This window comes from Mustela erminea, chromosome 15 (genome assembly GCF_009829155.1).
Source record: "Mustela erminea isolate mMusErm1 chromosome 15, mMusErm1.Pri, whole genome shotgun sequence".
Classification (NCBI taxonomy): domain Eukaryota; kingdom Metazoa; phylum Chordata; class Mammalia; order Carnivora; family Mustelidae; genus Mustela; species Mustela erminea.
The window spans coordinates 68,972,259-68,992,336 of NC_045628.1; the positions used below are offsets into that span (position 1 = coordinate 68,972,259).

Here is a 20,078-nt window from a genome sequence, read left to right on the forward strand (position 1 = left end):
GTAAAATGTTATTGAATCTCTAGCATGAAGCCCAGTGCTTGGGGTACAGGGATGAAATGTGTACTCTAAGAGGGAGCCAGACAAGGGCGACCAGACAAGTAACAGCCAGCTATAGTGAGAGACAATTACCCTGAGGCCCTTGGTATGGGGAGGTGAAGCCCAAGTCTGGTTCCAAAGAATCACCTCAGAGGTAGCCAAAAGGTTTTGGGAAGTAGGAAATATTTTTCAGAAAGAGAGTTGTCTGTGGGAGAGAATAGGGGAAAGAACATGGACTATTCAGGGAACCACAAGAAACTTTTTGCAGGGTTAACTAAAGCAGAAGCCACTAGTTAAGGGTGGGCAGGGTCTGGCTAGTGAAGGGCTGCATGCCCCCTATTTTATCCCACTAGTGATAAGACATTGAAGAATTAGATGCAAGAAAAAGATATCATCAGTGTCACTTCAGAAGACTCTGAAAATGGAAAAGGAAACTGACAAGCCATTGAGAGGTTGCACAGTGATTGTTGCATTTGAGAAATGATGGGGTCTCAGCTAAGGCAGTGACAGCAGGAGGATAAGGACAGAGACAGATGCAGGCATCAGGAAAATAACCCCTATTATATTTGGTTTCTGTGATAAATTCTACTCTGATGTATCATCTCAACTTTAGGCACCTTTCCCAGCCATTTTCTTCCCCTAAATGTCAAAACTGCCACATCGAAGTATCCATTCTAAACAGATATGTCAATCTTCTGTCTTCCCTGGCTTTTGCTTTTAGTGCTTGAGGAGAAGGGAAAGGGCAAAGAAGTAAGACTGTGATGAGATGCTATCCCATTATTTTAAAGGCCTGAATCCATATCACCCCTCTCTGTGGCCCTTAATCATCCTAAGATAGTGCCATTCTCAATGTAGTTCACAACCAACCCTTCAAATTTCTTGTCCAAGTTTAAGACATTTGCCATTTACTTTTTGAAGCATTACAAATTTTCCACAGAACTGGACAAAATCTCAGATAATTGAATCTGGTGTTTCCCAAGGGGTGACATATCATACAGAATTTTTAGTGATTCACATTCAGTAGTTATATATTGGAATGTGTACTAGAAAATTTTTAACTAGCATATCGCATCCATTATTTAAGGAACATTTATTGTTCAGAAACAGTTCGTTTAAAAGGTCAGTTGTTTTAAAGGCAATATTTAGATATAAGAGAAATAGTAAAAATGGATAAGTAACTCAAAATTGACAAAGACTGATCCAATCAAACTCATCTTTCATGATGGGATTAAAGTCGGGGCACTAAGTGAGATGCCCTCTGGCAAGGACTGATTACTTATCCACACCAAATGCCCTTCTTATCCCAGAGCTTACAGCTCAATTATATTCCCCAGGACCTTGCAGTAAGAATAGGGGTGTTTTTTCCAAGTTTCTTCTCTTCCCTCACCTGCTGAAAACGAGAATCCAGTGGGGAACGCCTAGAGAAGGATGGTCATGTGAAAACAAAAGCCCTCTTTTTCCTTATACATACCGGAGAGTGACACAAGAGATAAACCTTTAATGTGAAGAGCCACACAGATTTGGGGGTGGTTAAAGCAATCAACTTACCCAGCACCACCAATGTCACTCAGTTAATAGCCAAGTTGGAATTAGAGCTCTGATCTCCTAAGGGTCTTTGTTAAGGATGAATTTCTGCGTGAAAAGAGAAAGGCAGTGCTGGCCTTCTACCCCATGTATCTGCCTCTAAGTTGCAATCCCCAAAAAAGAACGAGATGCTCTTAGTCACCAGGATAGTAGAAAGGACATTTGAGATGACACGCCTTTGAAATGAGTTCCCTGAAGATTGACACACTCAACTCCACAAATTGATAATCTGAATGTAGTTCTAGCTCATCACTGATTAAACTGAGGAGAGAAAACTCTTCCCAGTAGGTTGAGCTTAGTCAGTTGAGCCCAAGCCAGCTCCATTCCCTCCCTCCAGCACCTGATTCTGACATTTTTCTGACTGCCTATCTCCAGTTCAGTGTGGGCCTGGGGCAGCAGAGCAGGCACCCTGATAGCACTTTCCTTTTATTCTTGAGTCTGTAACTCCAGCATCAGCTGCCTGGAGAAACAAGGGGGTCCAGAAGATAGCACAGCTCCTACAGCCGGTAGTTCCAGAATCCAGGCTTCCACTGTGGGATCTGAACGTGATGACAAACATGTCCTGTCCCACCGCCTCCATGAGCTGAGTCTGGGCTTGGTAAAGAATGAGCTTAGCGCTCTTCTCAGTTTTGTGTGCTATGTGCACTGTGCATGCAGTTAAGAGGAATGCCTTCTGGGACAGGGGCATGGGCAGATACATAACAACTGCAGCCCAACAGCAGATTCCCTGCTGGGGTTGTGGCTCTGATATTCTCTTTTCCCCTTTGCCTACCAGCCAAGGGGGGAAGAGTTGGTTTTCACTGGATGTCATAGCACATGTGCTGGGCATAAAGATGGAAGACCAGCATGGGTGTTACATGGAGGATGTTTCCACAGGTAACTCTTGATGATGCAAGGATGGAGCAGCCAATGTGATGACCAACCATGGGGAAGGTGGGAGGACATTTAGGATAAAGAGTTATTATGATTATGACACAGTTGAGAGTATCTATTTGTTAGATACTAAAACTACATAGTGACCAGCCAACATTCCACTGTGTTCATGGTAGGGTGTGAATAGCCATGCCAGTTACCTAGTTGATCAAGCTTAAGAGTAGCAAATAACTTGATGAAAATAATATCTTGACTGCTATAATCAGGAAATCTAGTCAGGGTGAAGGAAAGGAGACAACTAAAGAGAAGCAAATGTGTAGCCTGGGTGAAGGTGGGCCTGGGTCCCAAGGTGAACGGGACCATAGGCTCAGTCAGTCAACAGCCTGCTCCAGTAAGCCTCCTCCTCATCACAGACTCCATCCACAGATCCTGGTTTGACTTTTTTTAATGTATGTATGTCACGTCTGATCTTCTTCCCATTGCCTCTTTCCCTCATGCTTTTTCACTTGTACCTCCTCTTCCACTGTAGGCTTATAAACTAAGATCAGTTGTTTAAGAATACCATCAAGTCCAACAATCACTAATCAAAGTTATGATTTCTAAGGCAACATCCTCCATGAAGTAAAAACTTGTAACAGATGACTTTGGGTTTTCCATGTTGGGCCTTCCTCAGCAGGCAGGAGGCTAAGTGGGATCATAAACATGAGCCCCACAGAATAGATGAAACAGAAAGCCTGTTGGGAGCCTCATCAAGGACACTCTTAGCCAAACAGTGTGGGCTTCAATTTCAAGGTTTTAGTGGTAAATCAGATCTAGGTGTTTTAATTCTCTGGTGGTGAAGGCTTATTGGGACAACAGAAACAACTTGGGCTCCTGATAATCGATGGGCAAATACTGATCCCATAGTCTTTTCTCATGGGCCAATTTATCAAAGGCCCCTCAATCTGTGGCCAGGTAGGAGTTCCTTGGGAAGGGCTGAATCTGCCCAAAGCCACAGGCCAAAGAGACTACAGGGGCAGACAGGTGGGGCACTCCCACATCCACTGCCACGTCTCAACCAACTTCCGACACTGGCTGGCAAGTAATGTGTGGGGAGGGGCAGGGAGAAAGATGTGAGAAAATCAACAGAACAGATAAATCATGGTATATTCATTTAATATTCTACAATATTAAATTTAATATTCTACTTACTCAACACAGATAATCTCAAAATGCAGTGCTGCCTAAAATACATAGCACCAACAGATATGCAAGATAGTCAACAACCATTAAGTTTTTAAAGCAAGCATTAATGTTTATGGATACATCTTATGAAGTATAGAAACCATGTGTGATTCTATATGAAGTATAGAAACAGTGTGTGATTCAACACCAGATTCAGGGAAGAAAAAGAACGGGATGAAAGGAGGAACACACTGAATGAAGGCTGCTATTCTGTCTCAAGCTGGCTGGGAGGTCCACCGGCAACGGTTATATTCTAGTTCTAAATAAAGTATTTCAGGGACACAAAGTAAGACAAGCAAGTCAAAGATGAGGACCAGTCCTTTGCAATGGGTGGGTGGGTGTGTTGGGGGTTGGGAATAAGTACGCGCAAATCGCTGGCAGCAAAGAACATAAGAATTATAGGTTCAGACCTCTATGTCCTGTAGCATGGTTTTGTGACCTAAAATCAAGGTTATATTTTGGAACCAGGTTAGCAGCCAAATAATTAATAACAAAGGACTATTTCTCAGGTCCCTTCTAGCTGAAGCAAAACATTCCAAAACAAGATTATTGCTAGTAAAAGAAAATGTTATTTTGTCAGGATCCAACCTGCAGTTTGAGACAAGCATGTTTCCCAGGGAGGCGGTTAGCCCACATCAACTGGTGGAGAATGAGAGGGAGCTTCCCCGGCCAGGTACCTCAAATCTTTAAAGGCCCAAAAGGGACAAACACAGCTACAGGAAAATCTTAGTCAGAATTGCCTTCTCCCACTGCCTCCTGAGGAGGGGGCAATTTTGTGGCAAACACACAGCATGTCTGTTATGCTGCCAAGTGCAAAAGAATACCTGCAGAGCTAAGCATATACATGCAAGGAACAGAAATACACCCAGTCCTAAGGAAGAACGGGAGATTACAAATTGCTGATTATGGGGCACCTGGGTGGCTCAGTGGGTTAAGCCTCTGCCTTCGGCTCAGGTCATGATCTCAGGGTCGTGGGATCAAGTCCTGCATCAGGCTCTCTGCTTGACAGGGAACCTGCTTCTCCCTCTTTTTCTGCCTGCCCCTCTGCCTACTTGTGATCTCTTTCTGTCAAATAAATAAATAAAATCTTAAAAAAAAAAATTGCTGATTATATAAATACAGAGAATTCAGTAGTGACAAGTATCCCCTTTGCGAAACTTATGCAAAATAAATCACAGAATACTTAAGAAAATGTTGATCTCTTCAGTGGAACAGAAATGGAAGCACCTTGAGAATGTTTATCCACAGAGGGAAAAAAAAAGGTAATGCTAAAATCTCCTAAGAGTTTGTGGATACTCAAAAACAACAACAACAACAAAACCTCTTCACAAAATAGGTAAAATACGGCTGTATTTTTATATTAATAATTTCTCTTTTTTTAAGATTTTATTTATTTATTTGACAGAGAGATCACAAGTAGGCAGAGAGGCAGGCAGAGAAAGAGGGAAGCAGGCTCCCCACTGAGCAGAGAGCCTGAAGCGGGGCTCGATCCCAGGATGCTGAGATCATGACCTGAGCCAAAGGCAGAGGCTTAACCCACTGAGCCACCCAGGCACCCCTGTATTAATAATTTCATTACAACTTGAAACAAATATAAAATTTGGAGTTAATTTCACCTACTACCATTTTACCAAAACCTATCTGAGTCTAATCTTTTCTATGTACAGGGATCTAGAAAACATGCTTCCTATTGTTCTTGCCTCTAGGAACCTTCTGGGCTGAGCCCAGCGCAGGCCTAGAAACAGGACACACAGCTCAGAAAGCTCATCAACACAGCACAGAAAGCCTCCAGGACCTACTGGTTTGAGATTTACAAAATTTCCAGTCTCCAATAAGCACCACCCTGTATCAGGTCAAGTGTACTCTGGATTTTCCTCTTAATCTTTAAAAGAAACTTAAAACACGTGTTTGGTTGCTTCGTCGTTTTTTCAGTTCTCCTCATCTTGCATACTATGTTAAGTGCTGTTGCAAGGGGCCATATATGAACGTACAGTGAACTGTAGGATCATGAATGAGTTGACCTAGAGCAGAGCTTAGTATGGATAGATCCCAAGGGTCAAATGTAAGGGGTTAGCTTCATTCCTCTGAAGTCCCATCCTGTGTTGAAATTTGCTTTTTCTACCTCTTGGAGCATCTTCTACAGCTGAAATATATGCTTGATGGGTGACGAAACAAAAATGGAACACTGACATAATGCTATCTATAAAATGAGTGTTGCATCCCTGGATTAGGATTAAATGTAAGCCACCCCTCAGAGGTACATGACTGCATTTAGTCTCAGTTCACTGTCTTTACTCTGCAGGGTCCTCAAGGAAAACTAGAATAGAGAGGGCCTGTTTATATCCTGCACCAGTGAGTCTAAGCTTGGAGTTCCTTCCTTTGCCAATTTATGGTGAGCTGTGTGAAGAGTAAAGCGATAGGAAGGAAAAAGTCTCAGGCGGGCCACTCACAAAACATGAAAAATCTCTGAATTCCTCAAAAACACTTAATCCTAATAGCATGTCAGATTTATGAAACCAGCGTAGGAGAATTCTTGAAATAGAGATGACATTTAGAATGCTCCCCACTAAAATTCCAGGCGAGCATATGGGCCATCCTAATTAGTAAATGAGTCTAACACATGGTCACAAGACAAGTTGTTTATTTATTGTTTAAAAAATGTTAGATGACATTACAAGCTACTAACATCTAAGAGGACCTAACTACATTTAATTTTTAAAAATATGGCATCTATCTTGTAGCAACACTAGTTGACCCAACCTGCAGAAACCTATAAAAGTTAAGACGAATTCGGTTGATCTGGAGGTGAAGTTCTGAAAGTGCTTCCGAAGGAAACTTATTGCAGAGGGAGAATCGCAGGTGGTTCCATCAGAGACACGTGCATGTACCTGAAATGATACCCAAAGGACTTCAGTTTTGTAAAATCTCAGGCCACGGAACTTTCCAGGAGTTTCAGTAGAAAGGGAGAAAGCTTTCTGACTGTATGTACTCCAGGCTGACAAATTATAAATCTAGACCTCTCTACACTGATTTTCCTGATTTAACATGCAAGACTAGCACAAGATTTCTGATTTGTTCTATTTTCGTTCTGACATGACTATAACCTATTAAAGCTTTAAATTAGTAAGCCTAGAGAAGAAAATTTCAGAAACTTACTTTGAAGCCTTATACTTCTCCCTAATTGCTTGCTGAGGTCGATGAGGTATATCAAGGCATGCTTTGTGTAGCTCACTCAGGCAAGGCACAATTTCATTTAATGAATAGCCTGTAAATGCAGCAAGGGTTTCTGGCTAATCAAGACAAAAGAAAAAAACTGTGTCATATAACTTTATATCAGAAAGCTGAAGATTAAAACTGTGAGATTTTAAAAAAACCTGTGAAATAAAGGAAATTTAATTACTTAGGAAGTATCCACAGTCATCTCTAAAGAAACTGTAATCCTCTGTCAGTGACTTTAGAAGTGAAATATTAGGAAGAAGAGCCAGAGTTCTTCATTTGCTCATATTATGTAATTTTTTAAAAGATTTTATTTATTTATTTATTTATTTATTTATTTATCTATTTATTTATTTATTTGTCAGAGAGAGAGAAAGAGAGCGAGAACGAGCACCCACAAGCAGGCAGAACGGCAGGCAGAGGCAGAGAGAGAAGCAGGCTCCCCGCTGAGCAAGAAGCCCGAGGCGGGACTCGATCCCAGGACCCCAGAATCATGACCCGAGCCACCCAGGCATCCCTCATATTGTGTATTTATAATGCTCAGTTTGGGGCCAGGTTATTTATACTGATTCTCTCATGGGCAGGATTTCTACTGGTACCTAAAGAGCCTCTATTTACACCTTATATATGAAAGATTCTTAGTGAATGCAGAATAGTAAATAAGTATTCTAGAAAATAAAAGTAGATACCTCACTTCTTTTAGCACAAAAGTGAGCCTTCAGAACCAAATCGAGGGGCCCATTTCCAATCTTGCGTCTTCTTGGACCAAGAGGCAGCACTACCTGCCCTGTTTCCCCGAAAACTTGATGCAACCTTCTGACCATCCTATTGGATCCAGGTTGTTTAACACACAGAGGACAAAAGTCAACAACGTTTGGTTGAAGTGCTTAATGCTTGCACCGCAAAGGCATTCTCATGTGAGGTGGGCATTGAGGTTTCCAGGCCTGCTTCTTCTGAATAAGCATGCCACACCATCTCCTTGACTTCCTGCAATCTCTACTCAAGGCCATTGAGTCAAAGCCATAAATGCTGACCTGCAAGGCTCCATGGCATGTTGCCATCTGTTGGCAAGACAATCGGTTCCTTATCAAACTAAATTTCCCTCTTAAAAGGCCAGTCCATTCTGAGCCCTGAGAGTTACTGAATAGAATCCTAGATTGGCCTTAAATTTCATCTAGAAAGTAGTTAGAATCTTACCCAGAAGTGCCTGTTCACGGTATAGTTTGCCAGGCAATAAGCTGCTGCTGCTATCAATGAAGGAAGATATTTCAAGAATGGGTCAGCTTCAAGTAGACTCAGTTCTGCTACATACTAAGCACAAGAGAGAAAATCCCAGGGGAATTAGAAATTTGACTAAGGTTACAGGTCAACCTAAAAACATCAAGGGAAAAAACTATCTTATCTTTGTTCATCCTGTATCCAGTGACGAGCAGACAGAAACAGATGCTCAAAATTATTCACTGGGTTAATAATTGCTATGCCTGTCCATAACCGGAATAACATTTATGCTGCAGTAAATGTCAGTATACAAGGATTTGGCCCACCTGCACAGTATTAGGTTACTTTTCTTGTCTTATATTAGTAGTACTGATGCATGCTAGTCACGTAAAGGAGCATTGTTCTGGCCACTGGAGTGGGACTAGAGTCTTTCGCCAATGGCAAAACTATGACCGTGCTGAAGCTATTAATTATAATACCAGCAAATGCATGTGGTTCAGAGGCTAGAGTACCTGTGAGATTAGAAGAAACACACCAGGAAATGTCTACATACATCTTTATTACTCTTTGAGTAGCATAAACATACCAAATATACTAGATCACAGTGGCTGGTCACCAAGTGTTCTGAACCAGTACTTCAGTGCCTTCCACTAAAGTCCTATCCTATAACCCCAGATAACCAAATAAGGCTTTACTACTTAATATGTTAGGAGAAGACTGGTGCCAAATCAAACTGCATTTACTTTTTTCCCATTCTGTACACTAAGAAGAGGAGTTGCCTGCACGTGGTCTATATTTGACAAGGGAACAATTTCCAAACTTAAATTTCTTTTAAGAGTTGGGTGATCATACAACCTTTGTCTGTCAAACAGCATCAACAATATTGTCTTGTAACCAGAAATCATGATGCTAGAGTTAGCTCTTTTCCATTGCTAAAAAGCTCCTCTGGATCGAAGACAAAGCATTGAAAAGGAAGGGAGAACTGAAGGATGATCAGAAAAGGCTACTTTATATCTCCCTGGCTCCCAAGTTCCCGGAAGTCACGTGGCTTACCTTGGCCAGATTCTCTGTTCTGACGCACACTCCTTGTCTCCTTAAGTACTGAAGGAGAAACTGGTTGGTGGTTGGCACTGTGAGATCAAAAGCCAGGACTTTGAGGAGCAAGTGTTCCATTCTTAGCAGTTGGCGTTTGGTATAAGTATCATCAGTTATGTAGACAAATTCGTCTACTTCAGGTGGATATATTTCTTCATATTTCCTACGAAGGGTAAAGAGTTTTTGAAAGTAAAGCTTGGAACCTATAGGGTTCCTTCCTATGTTATCATAACCAGCCTTTTGCATGGCCCTTGCAGACTTGTTTACTTCATACCCACATATCCACTTAAATATCATTAAATGGTACTGGATTGAAAATATTAGAGATCTCATACCTAGTGATGCCAGAACAAGAACATGAGTATTACAAGGCTATGTTGTACTTAATGCTACCAGGAGTAACAGAAACAATTTCCAACTGAGAATTTTGGGGTTTGACCTCTGATATGCTAAAAGATTCTGAATGACAGACACACAGATAAACTCATCTTAATTCTATGAGCCCCACTCATCTTGTGGAAAACAATGTTATATTAAACACTATCACAGAACAACAACTCCTTAGATCTTAGATCTTAAGAAATATCATGTTCAAAAGAAATAAATAATAAAAATAAAAAGATGTTCAGAAATCTCTACTGAATAAGCAAATGATGCTATGGATCCAAGAGTAAGATAATGATATAATTTCATTGTTATCAACTTTTTTGCTTTTGCTTTTGTTTCTGTTATCTGTAGTTGGCAAGTTTCTAGACATTAATGACTAGAATGTCTGAGACTAGAAGAATCATAGAAACTGCTATCCACCAACAGGTCACTGAATTTAAGGCCTAAGCCAGCTCTTTTTTGTACAAAATGATAGTTTGCTCACTGTAACCAAATAAATTGTGTTCTTACCAGTCATTTGCTAGATCACAAAGTTGGCTTTTGTATAACCAAAATCTTTTATATAACTAAAATATTTTTGTATTAGAATGTAGTCAAAAGACCGCGCTGCAAAATAGTTAAATTGGGTCTTGAATTAGAGCTGATGGCTGCCTCTGTCATGATACTGAACTTGTTGCTATAAATGTTAAACATCTGAATTGAAGAGTGAACATGTGTTAAGATTCAGTTTCTCAATAAATGCTGCAAAAATGATGATATTTTATCAAGGGAGGCATGAATAAGCTTTAATTATCAAGCACTGCTCGATAATGGGAGCACTGCTCCCATTTATTTCTTCAATAAATGGAAAGAAAATCAAGTGTTTTGACAGGTTGCAGTTTGACATTATTTAAGCTGAAAGAACACTTACGAAGCCAGAAGAATGGCTGCTGTTCCTACAAGCTGCAATTTCCCTCTCAGAACAGACATGCATGAAAGAAACCTGTCCAGGAAGTTGACAGCCAGGTAGAGAGTCTCTGCTCGAAGCTTATACTCTTCACCGACCTCAACGAGCCAGTCCACCAAAATCATTCGCATGCTTTCTGTGATGTCTGGTTGCTTCCTCATGTAGTGTGCTTTGGGCCTGTGTCTTATCTGTTTGGGAAAAGAGTTCTGATGCTTAAATACTTGCTATGTCAGAAAGATCACTCCACGGTACAGTTGCTATTTAAAAAAGGATCTTGTGGGGCGCCTGGATGGCTCAGTGGGTTAAGCCGCTGCCTTCGGCTCAGGTCATGATCTCAGGGTCCTGGGATCGAGTCCCGCATCGGGCTCTCTGCTCAGCAGGGAGCCTGCTTCCTCCTCTCTCTCTGCCTGCCTCTCTGCCTACTTGTGATCTCTCTCTGTCAAATAAATAAATAAAATATTAAAAAAAAAAAAAAAAAGGATCTTGTGAGCAAAGGTTAGGAAGAAACTGATCAAGAACCAAGTACATCTTTACTATGTGGAAGAAAGTATGAAACTCTGGTTCTGTAATACAATTAGGTAACAAATAAATAACTTAAAGCAGGGGGATAGCAATATGGGTTATTCCTAAGAGTGAAATACCTAATGTATAAAGCCTTGAGTCATGGAGAAATAGTGCAAGTAATTACTACTTGCCTCACAACTATTATTATTATTATTATTTAAAATATTTTATTTATTTACTTGACAAAGAGAGAGATAGCAAGAGAGAGACAGAGCACATAAGCAGGGGGAGTGGCAGAGGGAGAAGCAGGCTTCCCGCCAAGCAGGGAGCCTGACGCAGGGCTCGATCCCAGAACCCTGGGATCATGACCTGAGCCGGAGGCAGCTGCTTAACAACTGAGCCACCCAGGCACCCCAGGGTTTTTTTTTTAAGATTTATTTATTTATTTGGGAGAGAGAATCCCCAGCAGACTCCCCACTGAGTAAGGATTGAGCAAGATTGAGCAGGGCTCGATCCCAGGACCCTGAGATTTTAAAGTAAGGTGAAATCAAGAGTTGGATGCCCAACCAACTGAGCCACCCAGGTGCCCCATAACTATTACCTTTCATAGACAGTCCTATGTTTAGATGTCATAAGAATGCTATTCATTAGTGGTTTTGGCCAAGAGTTTATAACTTTCTAATTATTAAGTGTTTTGAATGCTGGAAGTTGAAACAGAATTTGGGAAAACTCACTTCAGCTTCTCTAAGATACTGATGAATTTCTTCAGCATATTCAGTCACGTTTATCACATCTGTACCAAAATCTGAAGCATCTTCAGACTGGGAATGGAGATATGAGTCTACCACCATTGGAGAAACTGCGGGGGTTCAACATGACCAGGTAAGACATCCAATTTAAAAATTCATTCCATCCACTAGCCCTCCACAGGCAGTTGTGAAAGTAAGTCTGTACTTCATGGATTTCTCCTGCTAGGTTACATGCTACTGAATACAGCAGGCGATTATGGATATAGGGTCCTGTCGGCCCGAGGTGAGTCAGATTACCTGTGTTAAAATCCAGCAGGAAGTGAAGGTCTGACTTGAGTGCGCTGGTGTCCACCTCATACATATTCTCAAATGCCATCCCATCTTTCCCTGTGCCGCCGTCTCTGTCCCCCTGCTCAGGCTCATCCATGTAGATATCAAATACTTGCTTGGCTGGCACCTGGACTGTGCAGTCAGAGAGCACGTTCTTTCCAGCTGGAGGGAAGACATTTTCTGATCCAGAGAAACACCTGATCGTTGTGATCCCCTAGAAGAGGGTTAAGTTTTCTGTTAGAGGCCATCCCAAAGACCATATAGGTGATGTAAGCCTGTGTGACTCAAACCAGCAGGCTGGGAAGAGGAGAACAGTCTTAAATGGAAACATCTAGATCTGCGAATTAAATTCAGAAAATGAAGCTTCTGAAGTATGACTTCTTCCTTATCTTTGTCTACATGTGACATTTGGGAAAAGAGCTACCTCTAATTTGTCATCTTCCTTGCATATTTATCGAAGGGGACTCAAGATTACAGAAAAAAGAGAAACCACAGCTTTCCTCCAAAATGAAATAGGTAAGGGGGAAGGAGGTTGTTAATTGGCTTTCATACCTCTAACCTTACAGGACTTTACCAGCAAAGCTCTTGACACACAGTCACTGAGTTCCTGTAGTCTTCTTCCTTAAACAGCTTTTAGTAAGCGCCTTTATAAAGTTCCCATTTTATACCCAGATATTTAGAAACATGATCAGTTTAGAAACTCATACTACTCTTATGATGCCTCAGAATCTCTTGCATGACATAATGTAATTAACTTGGGGAAACCTACCTCTCCATCGCTTCTCCCTTCTATTTATTCCTATAGCATTAGCAGTGGGAACGACTATGTACACCTCCTCCGTGAATAAGCACATTAAGGTGAGTCATTGTGGACAGCCTGAAGGTCAGCTGAACCAGAACAGGTGGGCAAGGTTTAGGAATCTGAGTTATATTTATGCAAATGTTAGGTCTGGCTACTGTATTCATATTTGACTGTTAATAATTAATCTTGTTGTTTATTTTTGAAGCTACTTTCAAGTTAGTATGTGTTTTCCCTTCTATCTAGCCAGTTAAATATTTGGTTTCTAGTAAGAAAAAACAAATTTAAGATTTTATCTATTTATTTGACAGAAAGTGAGAGTAACAGCATAAGTGGGGAGGGGGTAGAGAATCAGGCTCCCTGATGAGAGGGAGCCCAACTCGGAGCTCAGTCCCAGGACCCTGGGATCATGACCTGGGCCGAAGACAAATGCTTAACTGACTGAACCATCCAGGCACCCTAAGAAAGAATTCTTTATGGTTAATACTAAAAAAACAAAAAACAAACAAACAAACAAAAAACTAGGGAATATATAAAGGACCAAAATCACAAGTTACTAGAACCATGATTCCAAGTTACTACCAAGTTTGGCTTCTGCTCCAGCAACATATCTACCAGGGTTGAGATATACATGCATTCCTGAGCATCTATTATGTACCATACATTGTTCTAGGTGCTCAGAATTTATACAGGAATTAAACATTCAAGAAGGGCTGCCTTCATGCAGTTCACATTCTAGCATGGGGTACGGGGAAGATAAATAAGATAAGACACGTTACGTCAGATGGTGTGTTCAGTGCTTTAGAGGAGAATAATACAGGGAAAAGAGAGTCCTTGACATTTTAAATAGTATGGCCAGGAAGGGTCCTAATGAAGAGGATAGATGTAAGCAAAGATACAAAATGAGGTAAGGGAGTAAGTCACACAGATAGGGGGTAAGAGCATTCTGAGCAGAGGGAACAGCATGGGTAAATACCCTGACATTCAAGTGTGTCTCAAAGACCAAGCAAGGAGCAGAGAGGACAGAATGAGAAAGAAAGGGGTATAGGTCACAAAGTCAGAAAAACGAGAGAAGCCAGATCAGGAAGGACTTACCATAGACTATTTAAGACTGTCCACAGCTCAGAGGTGGGAAGCCACTGGAGCAGCCATGGAGGAGGAGTGGTATGATCTGATTTATGTCTTAATAAGATTGCCCTGGCTGTATATATGTTTAGAGAGCAAGTAAGGTGACCAGTTACTAAACCTGCAAATTCTTGATGAGACACAATAGGGATCTGAACCAGTGTAGTAGTAATAAAGTCTGAGAAGTAGAGATTCTAGACATTTTAAAAAGTAGAGCCAATAGTATTTTCTCAGCAAATTAGATGTGGGTTGGGAGAAAAAGAGTCAAAGACGACAAAGGTTTCTGGGCTGAATAATAGGATGAATATTCCATTTACTGAGATGAGGAAGCCTTTGGCAACAGCTGTTTGGGTCTAGGGTTAGTGTTTGATTTTGCACAAATTTGAGATGTCTATTGATCACGTGGATCCTACTGATCCCCTTGGATCCAAGGGGAGATGTTAAGTAGGCTGCCGAATATGGGCATCTGTAATATAGCTAAGAGGTCCAGACCAGAGATTAAAGTATGAGTCATCAACAGATAGATGGCATTTAATGCTAAGAGGCTTGAGAGGTTGCTAAGGGAGCGAGTGCTGATTCAGATCAAATACCAAGTCCTAGAGCACTCTTTTAGATATTGAGGAGGAACAGCCAATGAGGTAGGTGGAAAACCAGGAGAAAGTAGTATACTCTAGGCTAACTGAAGAAATTGTTTCAAGGAATAAGGAATAATCAACTGTGTCAAATGTTGCTAGATCCATCAAGTGAGGAAAGAAGAATTAGAGACAGAGAGTATTCATTCAGCAAATACTTGCATGCAACCCTGGCCAGACACTGTTCTAAGCACTGAGAATACAGCAGTGAACTTGACATCCCAGTCTTGGTCCTGACAGAGCTTATAGTTGAGCAGGATAGATATACTCTCAAATTATTGCTATAAAATGGACAGTTACTGCAAAGAGCTTTGTAGTTAAAAGGGTTTTAAGATGGAAAAAAAATACAATAAATTTGCATGCTTAGGAGCTTCACTTACTAGACAAGACTGAGGAGAGAAAGGAGAGTTGCCAGAAACGACATCCTTGAAGAGGCAAGAAGGCATAAGGTATCCTGCACATGGGGGTGGGGGGATTCACCTTGCATATGAGCAGGGACATGTTAAGTCTTGTAGAAGGATGGGCGTGGCAGAGTATATGACACAAGGGAACATGTGGAAATTCTGTTCTCGTTGCTTCTATATTTTTAGGAAAATAGGCTAACAGAGTCATGAGCTGAGAGAAAGGATGGAGGTAGAGGTTTGGGAGGATTAAAAAGAAATCTAGAAAACAGATTTCCAAGGAGGTTGTAGAGGAATAGAGCAGGGAAATGTAGAAGTAGTACGAGGCAACATAAAAGGTTAACTAATCATTACGAATTTAAAGAGAGCCTGGACAGCATGGGCAGAACTGACGATTCGTAAGAACCACGTTTTAGTCTTTCAGTTTAAAAAAGTAAATACTGCTAAGCATATTGTTTGTTAAAAGTACTTTAATTTTTTCCCCAAAGCTTTGAACAGATCACTTTGGGTATTTCTCCTCAACTAATCAGATGCCACCAAGAGGCATGGATGGTCAGTGAATGAAGGGCTTCTAATCTGGCCTCTGCCATGCTTTTTTTTTTTTTTAAACATTTCCTAAACCTCTGAAATTTCCTCACCTGCTAAATTGGAAGAATTCCTGGCCTACGTACTTCACTATACTATTGCCAGCATGATTCCACTACAATGGGAATTAAAAGCTTAAGGCATAGTTACAAGAGGCTTGTCTAATAACGGACTCAGGGAAGCTTTTTTCTATCCCAAAATTCATTCTTAAGGATCCAGACCCCTCGTTTGCATTCTTAAGTGTCTGATTTTGTTTCCAATCTGTTAAGGGAGGTACCTATGATATGTTAAGCATAAGCAACTAATATCTAATGTCCCATGATCAATTTGCCCAGCTGCCTTTGTTTAGTCCTGGGGAGATGTCTACTTTCAAAGCACACTTTTGGAAGTAATTTAGCTTAGATTTTTCCAATCTGGATTCTAACATCATCTCCAATGAACATATAGCAAAGATTATTCAAGATTGCCTCAGGCACAGTCTAGATCAGTCTGAACACCACTCTGATCTAGAGGAACCCCAGTTTCATAGTTTATTTTGGTACATTAATTCTTCCTCTTTGCCCAGCACTTAAATAGCTTTACCTATACTTAATTTAAACAGTTCCTAGACCTATTTCCTTGCTATTGGAATAAATAATATAAATAATTATTCACTATTTCTAGTGGGAAAACGGACCAAAGTGATCTTTAACAAAAGCAGTGTCCCTTAGAGTCCAGATTTCAAGGCTGGAATACTCGAAGATATTTGTGGGTAAAATTCCAAGAGAAACCCATCTCCCACCATGGCATGATAGCCCTCAAGGACCAGTTTCCACAGCAGTTCTCAGTCATTACCTGGCCACAGGGCCTCCTGTACTGTCCATTCTCAGTTAGTACCCCTAGGACTGTTCTTTGTGGGGGATCCTGGCCGAGCTGGGCTCTGGTTATCATCTGACAGGCATCAGGACCTCGAGACACTGGAGCTAGGGCTACTCCGCTCTTGGAGCTGCTGCGATGCATACCCTCAGTCTCCACACAATGCAACTAATCAGGGAAGGAGAAACAGACAAGCCAATGGTTAGTCAACCTCTTCCACCATGGGCTCCAAGCATGCAGTGAATGTCTAGGAGAGAGAGCAGAACACATATGACCGCTGCAATTATTAAGGCTGCAAGGAAGGGCATAAGCCTTGGTGCAAGCGATCAAAGCCCCTTTGAATCAAAACAGTGATTTGAATCTCTCCGGGCTTTTTTCCAAGACCTGGTTGAGGCTGGAGGGAGAGATTAATCCTCACAAAGCTCCAAGCAAGGTTACTAAACCCCACGTTAACTGGGGAGTCTAAAACTGCAAGCCCGAGTCTTTTCTGACTGCGATGCTTGTCTCATCCCTCCTACTCCCACCGCTCTCCCCACCTCCCTGCAAACCAAAGATCCAGGATACATCACTGCGGGAAAGTAAGTCCCCTTCCCAAATGACAAGCGAGGTTCTCCTCCGCGGCCCTCCTTCCACCAGATACAAGGCCCCAAAACCTGCTTGGAACCCACAGCGGGCCTCGCTCTTCTCAGCCTTAGATCTTTATATAAGTCTCGAACAATTAGCAAGTACACACGGGGACTGGGAATGAGGGGCCGCCGGAGGGGGCGGGGCGGGGGCGGGGCGGGGCGGGAGGGGACCGAGGTGTTAATAGATTCCAGCGGGGGCGCCGGGCTCCTAGCCGCGGTGGCCACGGCGCTCAGCGCTAATTACTTTCAACCCCCCCGCGTCTGTTGAATCAGCCAATCAGCGGCGCTCCCGGGCCTCGCGGGGGCCGCTTCCATGCCAACCGCAGCGGGCGTGCGCGCCCGGGAGCCACATCGCCATGACGACCTCCTCACCTGACACGCTCCGGGCTGACGCGCCGCGATCCCTGGGGGTTCAGGGCCGGGCGGGGCCAACGGGCGGCGGCCCCCGGATCCTCACGGATCCCCGGGCGTGCCGGGGCAGGCGGTCGCCCTCAGCACACGAGCCCCTTCAGGCCGGCGCCCCCGGCCTGGGAGGAAAGAAGGCGGCCCACCCCGCGGTGGCCGGGGTTTTGGAAGGGACTGTTTCCGCAAACCCGTTTCCCCAACAGCCGCTAACTCCTCCCGCTAACGTCTTTTCCCCGGCCCGCTCCTGAGAACCTTGGCTCGGGAGAGCTACGCGGGGCCCTCGGGGCTGCGCAGGCCGTGGCGTCTTGACCGCGCCCGCCCGAGGGCGCGGCTCGCTCCGGGTCCCCGGCTCACACACCTACACTTCCTCCCAGAGAGAGGCAGAGTTGCAGCGAGTGGGTTGGCCCAGGGTTTGAGCTGGGGCCTCCTAATCCATGGTGCCGGCTTGCCTTCGGTCATTTTGGATCCGTGTGCACCAGAGGCCGCACCTGGCCGGCCCGGTTCCAGTGCATGTGGCCCGGACGGGCGGGAGAGTTTAGGGGCTTTAGGGTCGCACGTGGTGCTCGTGATGCTCGCAGTTCCCACAAGAGGTATTCCCGGATGGGTTCCAGCAGGCACGGGGTGAATCGGGTCTAGGAACAGCGAGATCGTGTCCCAGGAAGAGGAAGGAACACAGGCGGCAGCACTGGGGCCTGGGACGTTGCGGGAACTCGGAAGTGGGGGTTGGGCAGGTGGCCTGGCCACGTGGGAAGGGAACTCTCTGGAACTGGAGGCCCAAGGCGAAGTACGGAGAAAGCAGGGGGCACGTAAGGGGCGAGGTGGGAATAAGGGGAAGGGGCCCTCAACAGAGGAAGGGAGGAAAGGGTCAATGAAACCAGGGAGCTCTGGCACCCTACAGAAGTAACTGGCAAAACAGGTAAAGTCTTTATTATTTTACAAATGTGCGTGTACATGCAAACACATTGCATATATAGTGTTACTCCTTTCGTTTAGTTTTTTAATTTTTTTTGAACACGCATCCCTAAATTTCTAAAGCAGACACCCTCCCCAAGGCCACTTATTTATTTATTTATTTTTAAATTTCTTTTCAGTGTACCAGAATTCATTATTTAGGTACCACACCCACAGTTCCATGCAATACATGCCCTCCTAATACCCACCATGAGGCTCACCCAACCTTCCACCCGACCCTTTCAAAACTCTAATTGTTTTTCAGAGTCCATAGTCTCTCATGGTTTGTCTCCCTCTCCAATTTCCCCCAACTCCCTTCTCCTCTCCATCTCCCCTTGTCCTCCATGATATTTGTTATGCTCCACAAATAAGTGAAATCATATGATAATTGACTCTCTCTGCCTGACTTATTTCACTCAGCATAATCTCTTCCAGTCCCGTCCATGTTGCTACAAAAGTTGGGTATTCATCCTTTCTGGTGGAGGCATAATACTCCATAGTGTATATGGACCACATCTTCCTTATCCATTCGTCCGTTGAAGGGCATCTCGGTTCTTTCCACAGTTTGGCAACCGTGGCCATTGCTGCTATAAACATTGGGGTACAGATGGCCCTTCTTTTCCCTACATCTGTATCTTTGGGGTAAATACTCAGTAGTGCAATTGCAGGGTCATAGGGAAGCTCTATTTTTAATTTCTTAAGGAATCTCCACACTGTTCTCCAAAGAGGCTGCACCAACTTGCATTCCCACCAACAGTGTAAGAGGGTTCCCCTTTCTCCACATCCTCTCCAACACACGTTGTTTCCTGTCTTGCTAATTTTGGCCATCCTAACTGGTGTAAGGTGGTATCTCAATGTGGTTTGGTTTTGACGCAAAGGCCATTTAAATGGTCACTGTAAGAAACAGTTATTGCCTTCTTCCTTATTTTTAATGGAAATGATTGTTAGTCTTACCAAAAAAAAAAAAAGAAAGAAAGAAAAGAAAAGAAAGAAAAAAAGAAGGAAATCTTTTCAGTGTTCTTCATTAGCGAGCTGGGTATGCATTATATTAATGGGAAAATTGAAGTATTCTACAGAAAGTTCGGATGAAAGCATTTGATCCAGTCCACTGTTGAGGAAGTTGGGAAGCATCTTGGAAATAAGTGCAGAGTGCAGGAGGAGCACAGAAACTGATCTTGCTTATTATGAAACTAATTTTTATCATGCTTATCACTGACTTTCCTTCATTGGGAGGCAAGGATCCCCTGGCACCCTGGAATTCTGTACCTTTGAAAATGAAGGCAACACAGGATCCCTCTAACATCTTGATTGCAGCCACAGATGAGTGACATGCAGGCAGGAGCCAACACTTTGCAAGGTGCCTCTACCTGTTAGAGGAAAAGCGCCTTTCTGCCCTCTCCTAGTGCTGGTTTTCGGAAGTGTTCCCAAGAGTCCTCCCCAACCTGGTGACACTGTTGTGATTTCTGGGGACACTGAAGGCCTCAAGCAGTGAACTCTGTCAAAGAGCTAGTCTTGCCTAGAGCCTTGGCGGCTTTGG

General features: G+C 43.0%; 1 protein-coding gene across 4 annotated transcripts; it reads right to left on the reverse strand.

The window, feature by feature from the left end:
* Positions 1-6,347: 6,347 nt before the first annotated feature.
* Positions 6,348-18,264, reverse strand: CCNA1 (cyclin A1). 4 transcript variants are annotated; one of them, XM_032315210.1, is made up of 9 exons: positions 18,040-18,264; positions 16,539-16,727; positions 12,130-12,376; positions 11,818-11,942; positions 10,544-10,767; positions 9,205-9,409; positions 8,131-8,244; positions 6,874-7,007; positions 6,348-6,605 (listed from the first exon to the last, which is right to left on the reverse strand). In XM_032315210.1, the coding sequence occupies exons 2-9, from the start codon at positions 16,701-16,703 to the stop codon at positions 6,554-6,556; spliced, it is 1,266 nt and encodes a 421-aa protein (XP_032171101.1). In that variant the 5' UTR covers positions 16,704-16,727; positions 18,040-18,264; the 3' UTR covers positions 6,348-6,553. The 4 variants fall into 4 exon arrangements, with proteins under 4 accessions (XP_032171101.1, XP_032171102.1, XP_032171099.1 ...); XM_032315211.1 differs by lacking the exon at positions 18,040-18,264 and adding an exon at positions 17,949-18,005; XM_032315208.1 differs by lacking the exon at positions 18,040-18,264 and adding an exon at positions 17,558-17,877.
* Positions 18,265-20,078: the final 1,814 nt, after the last annotated feature.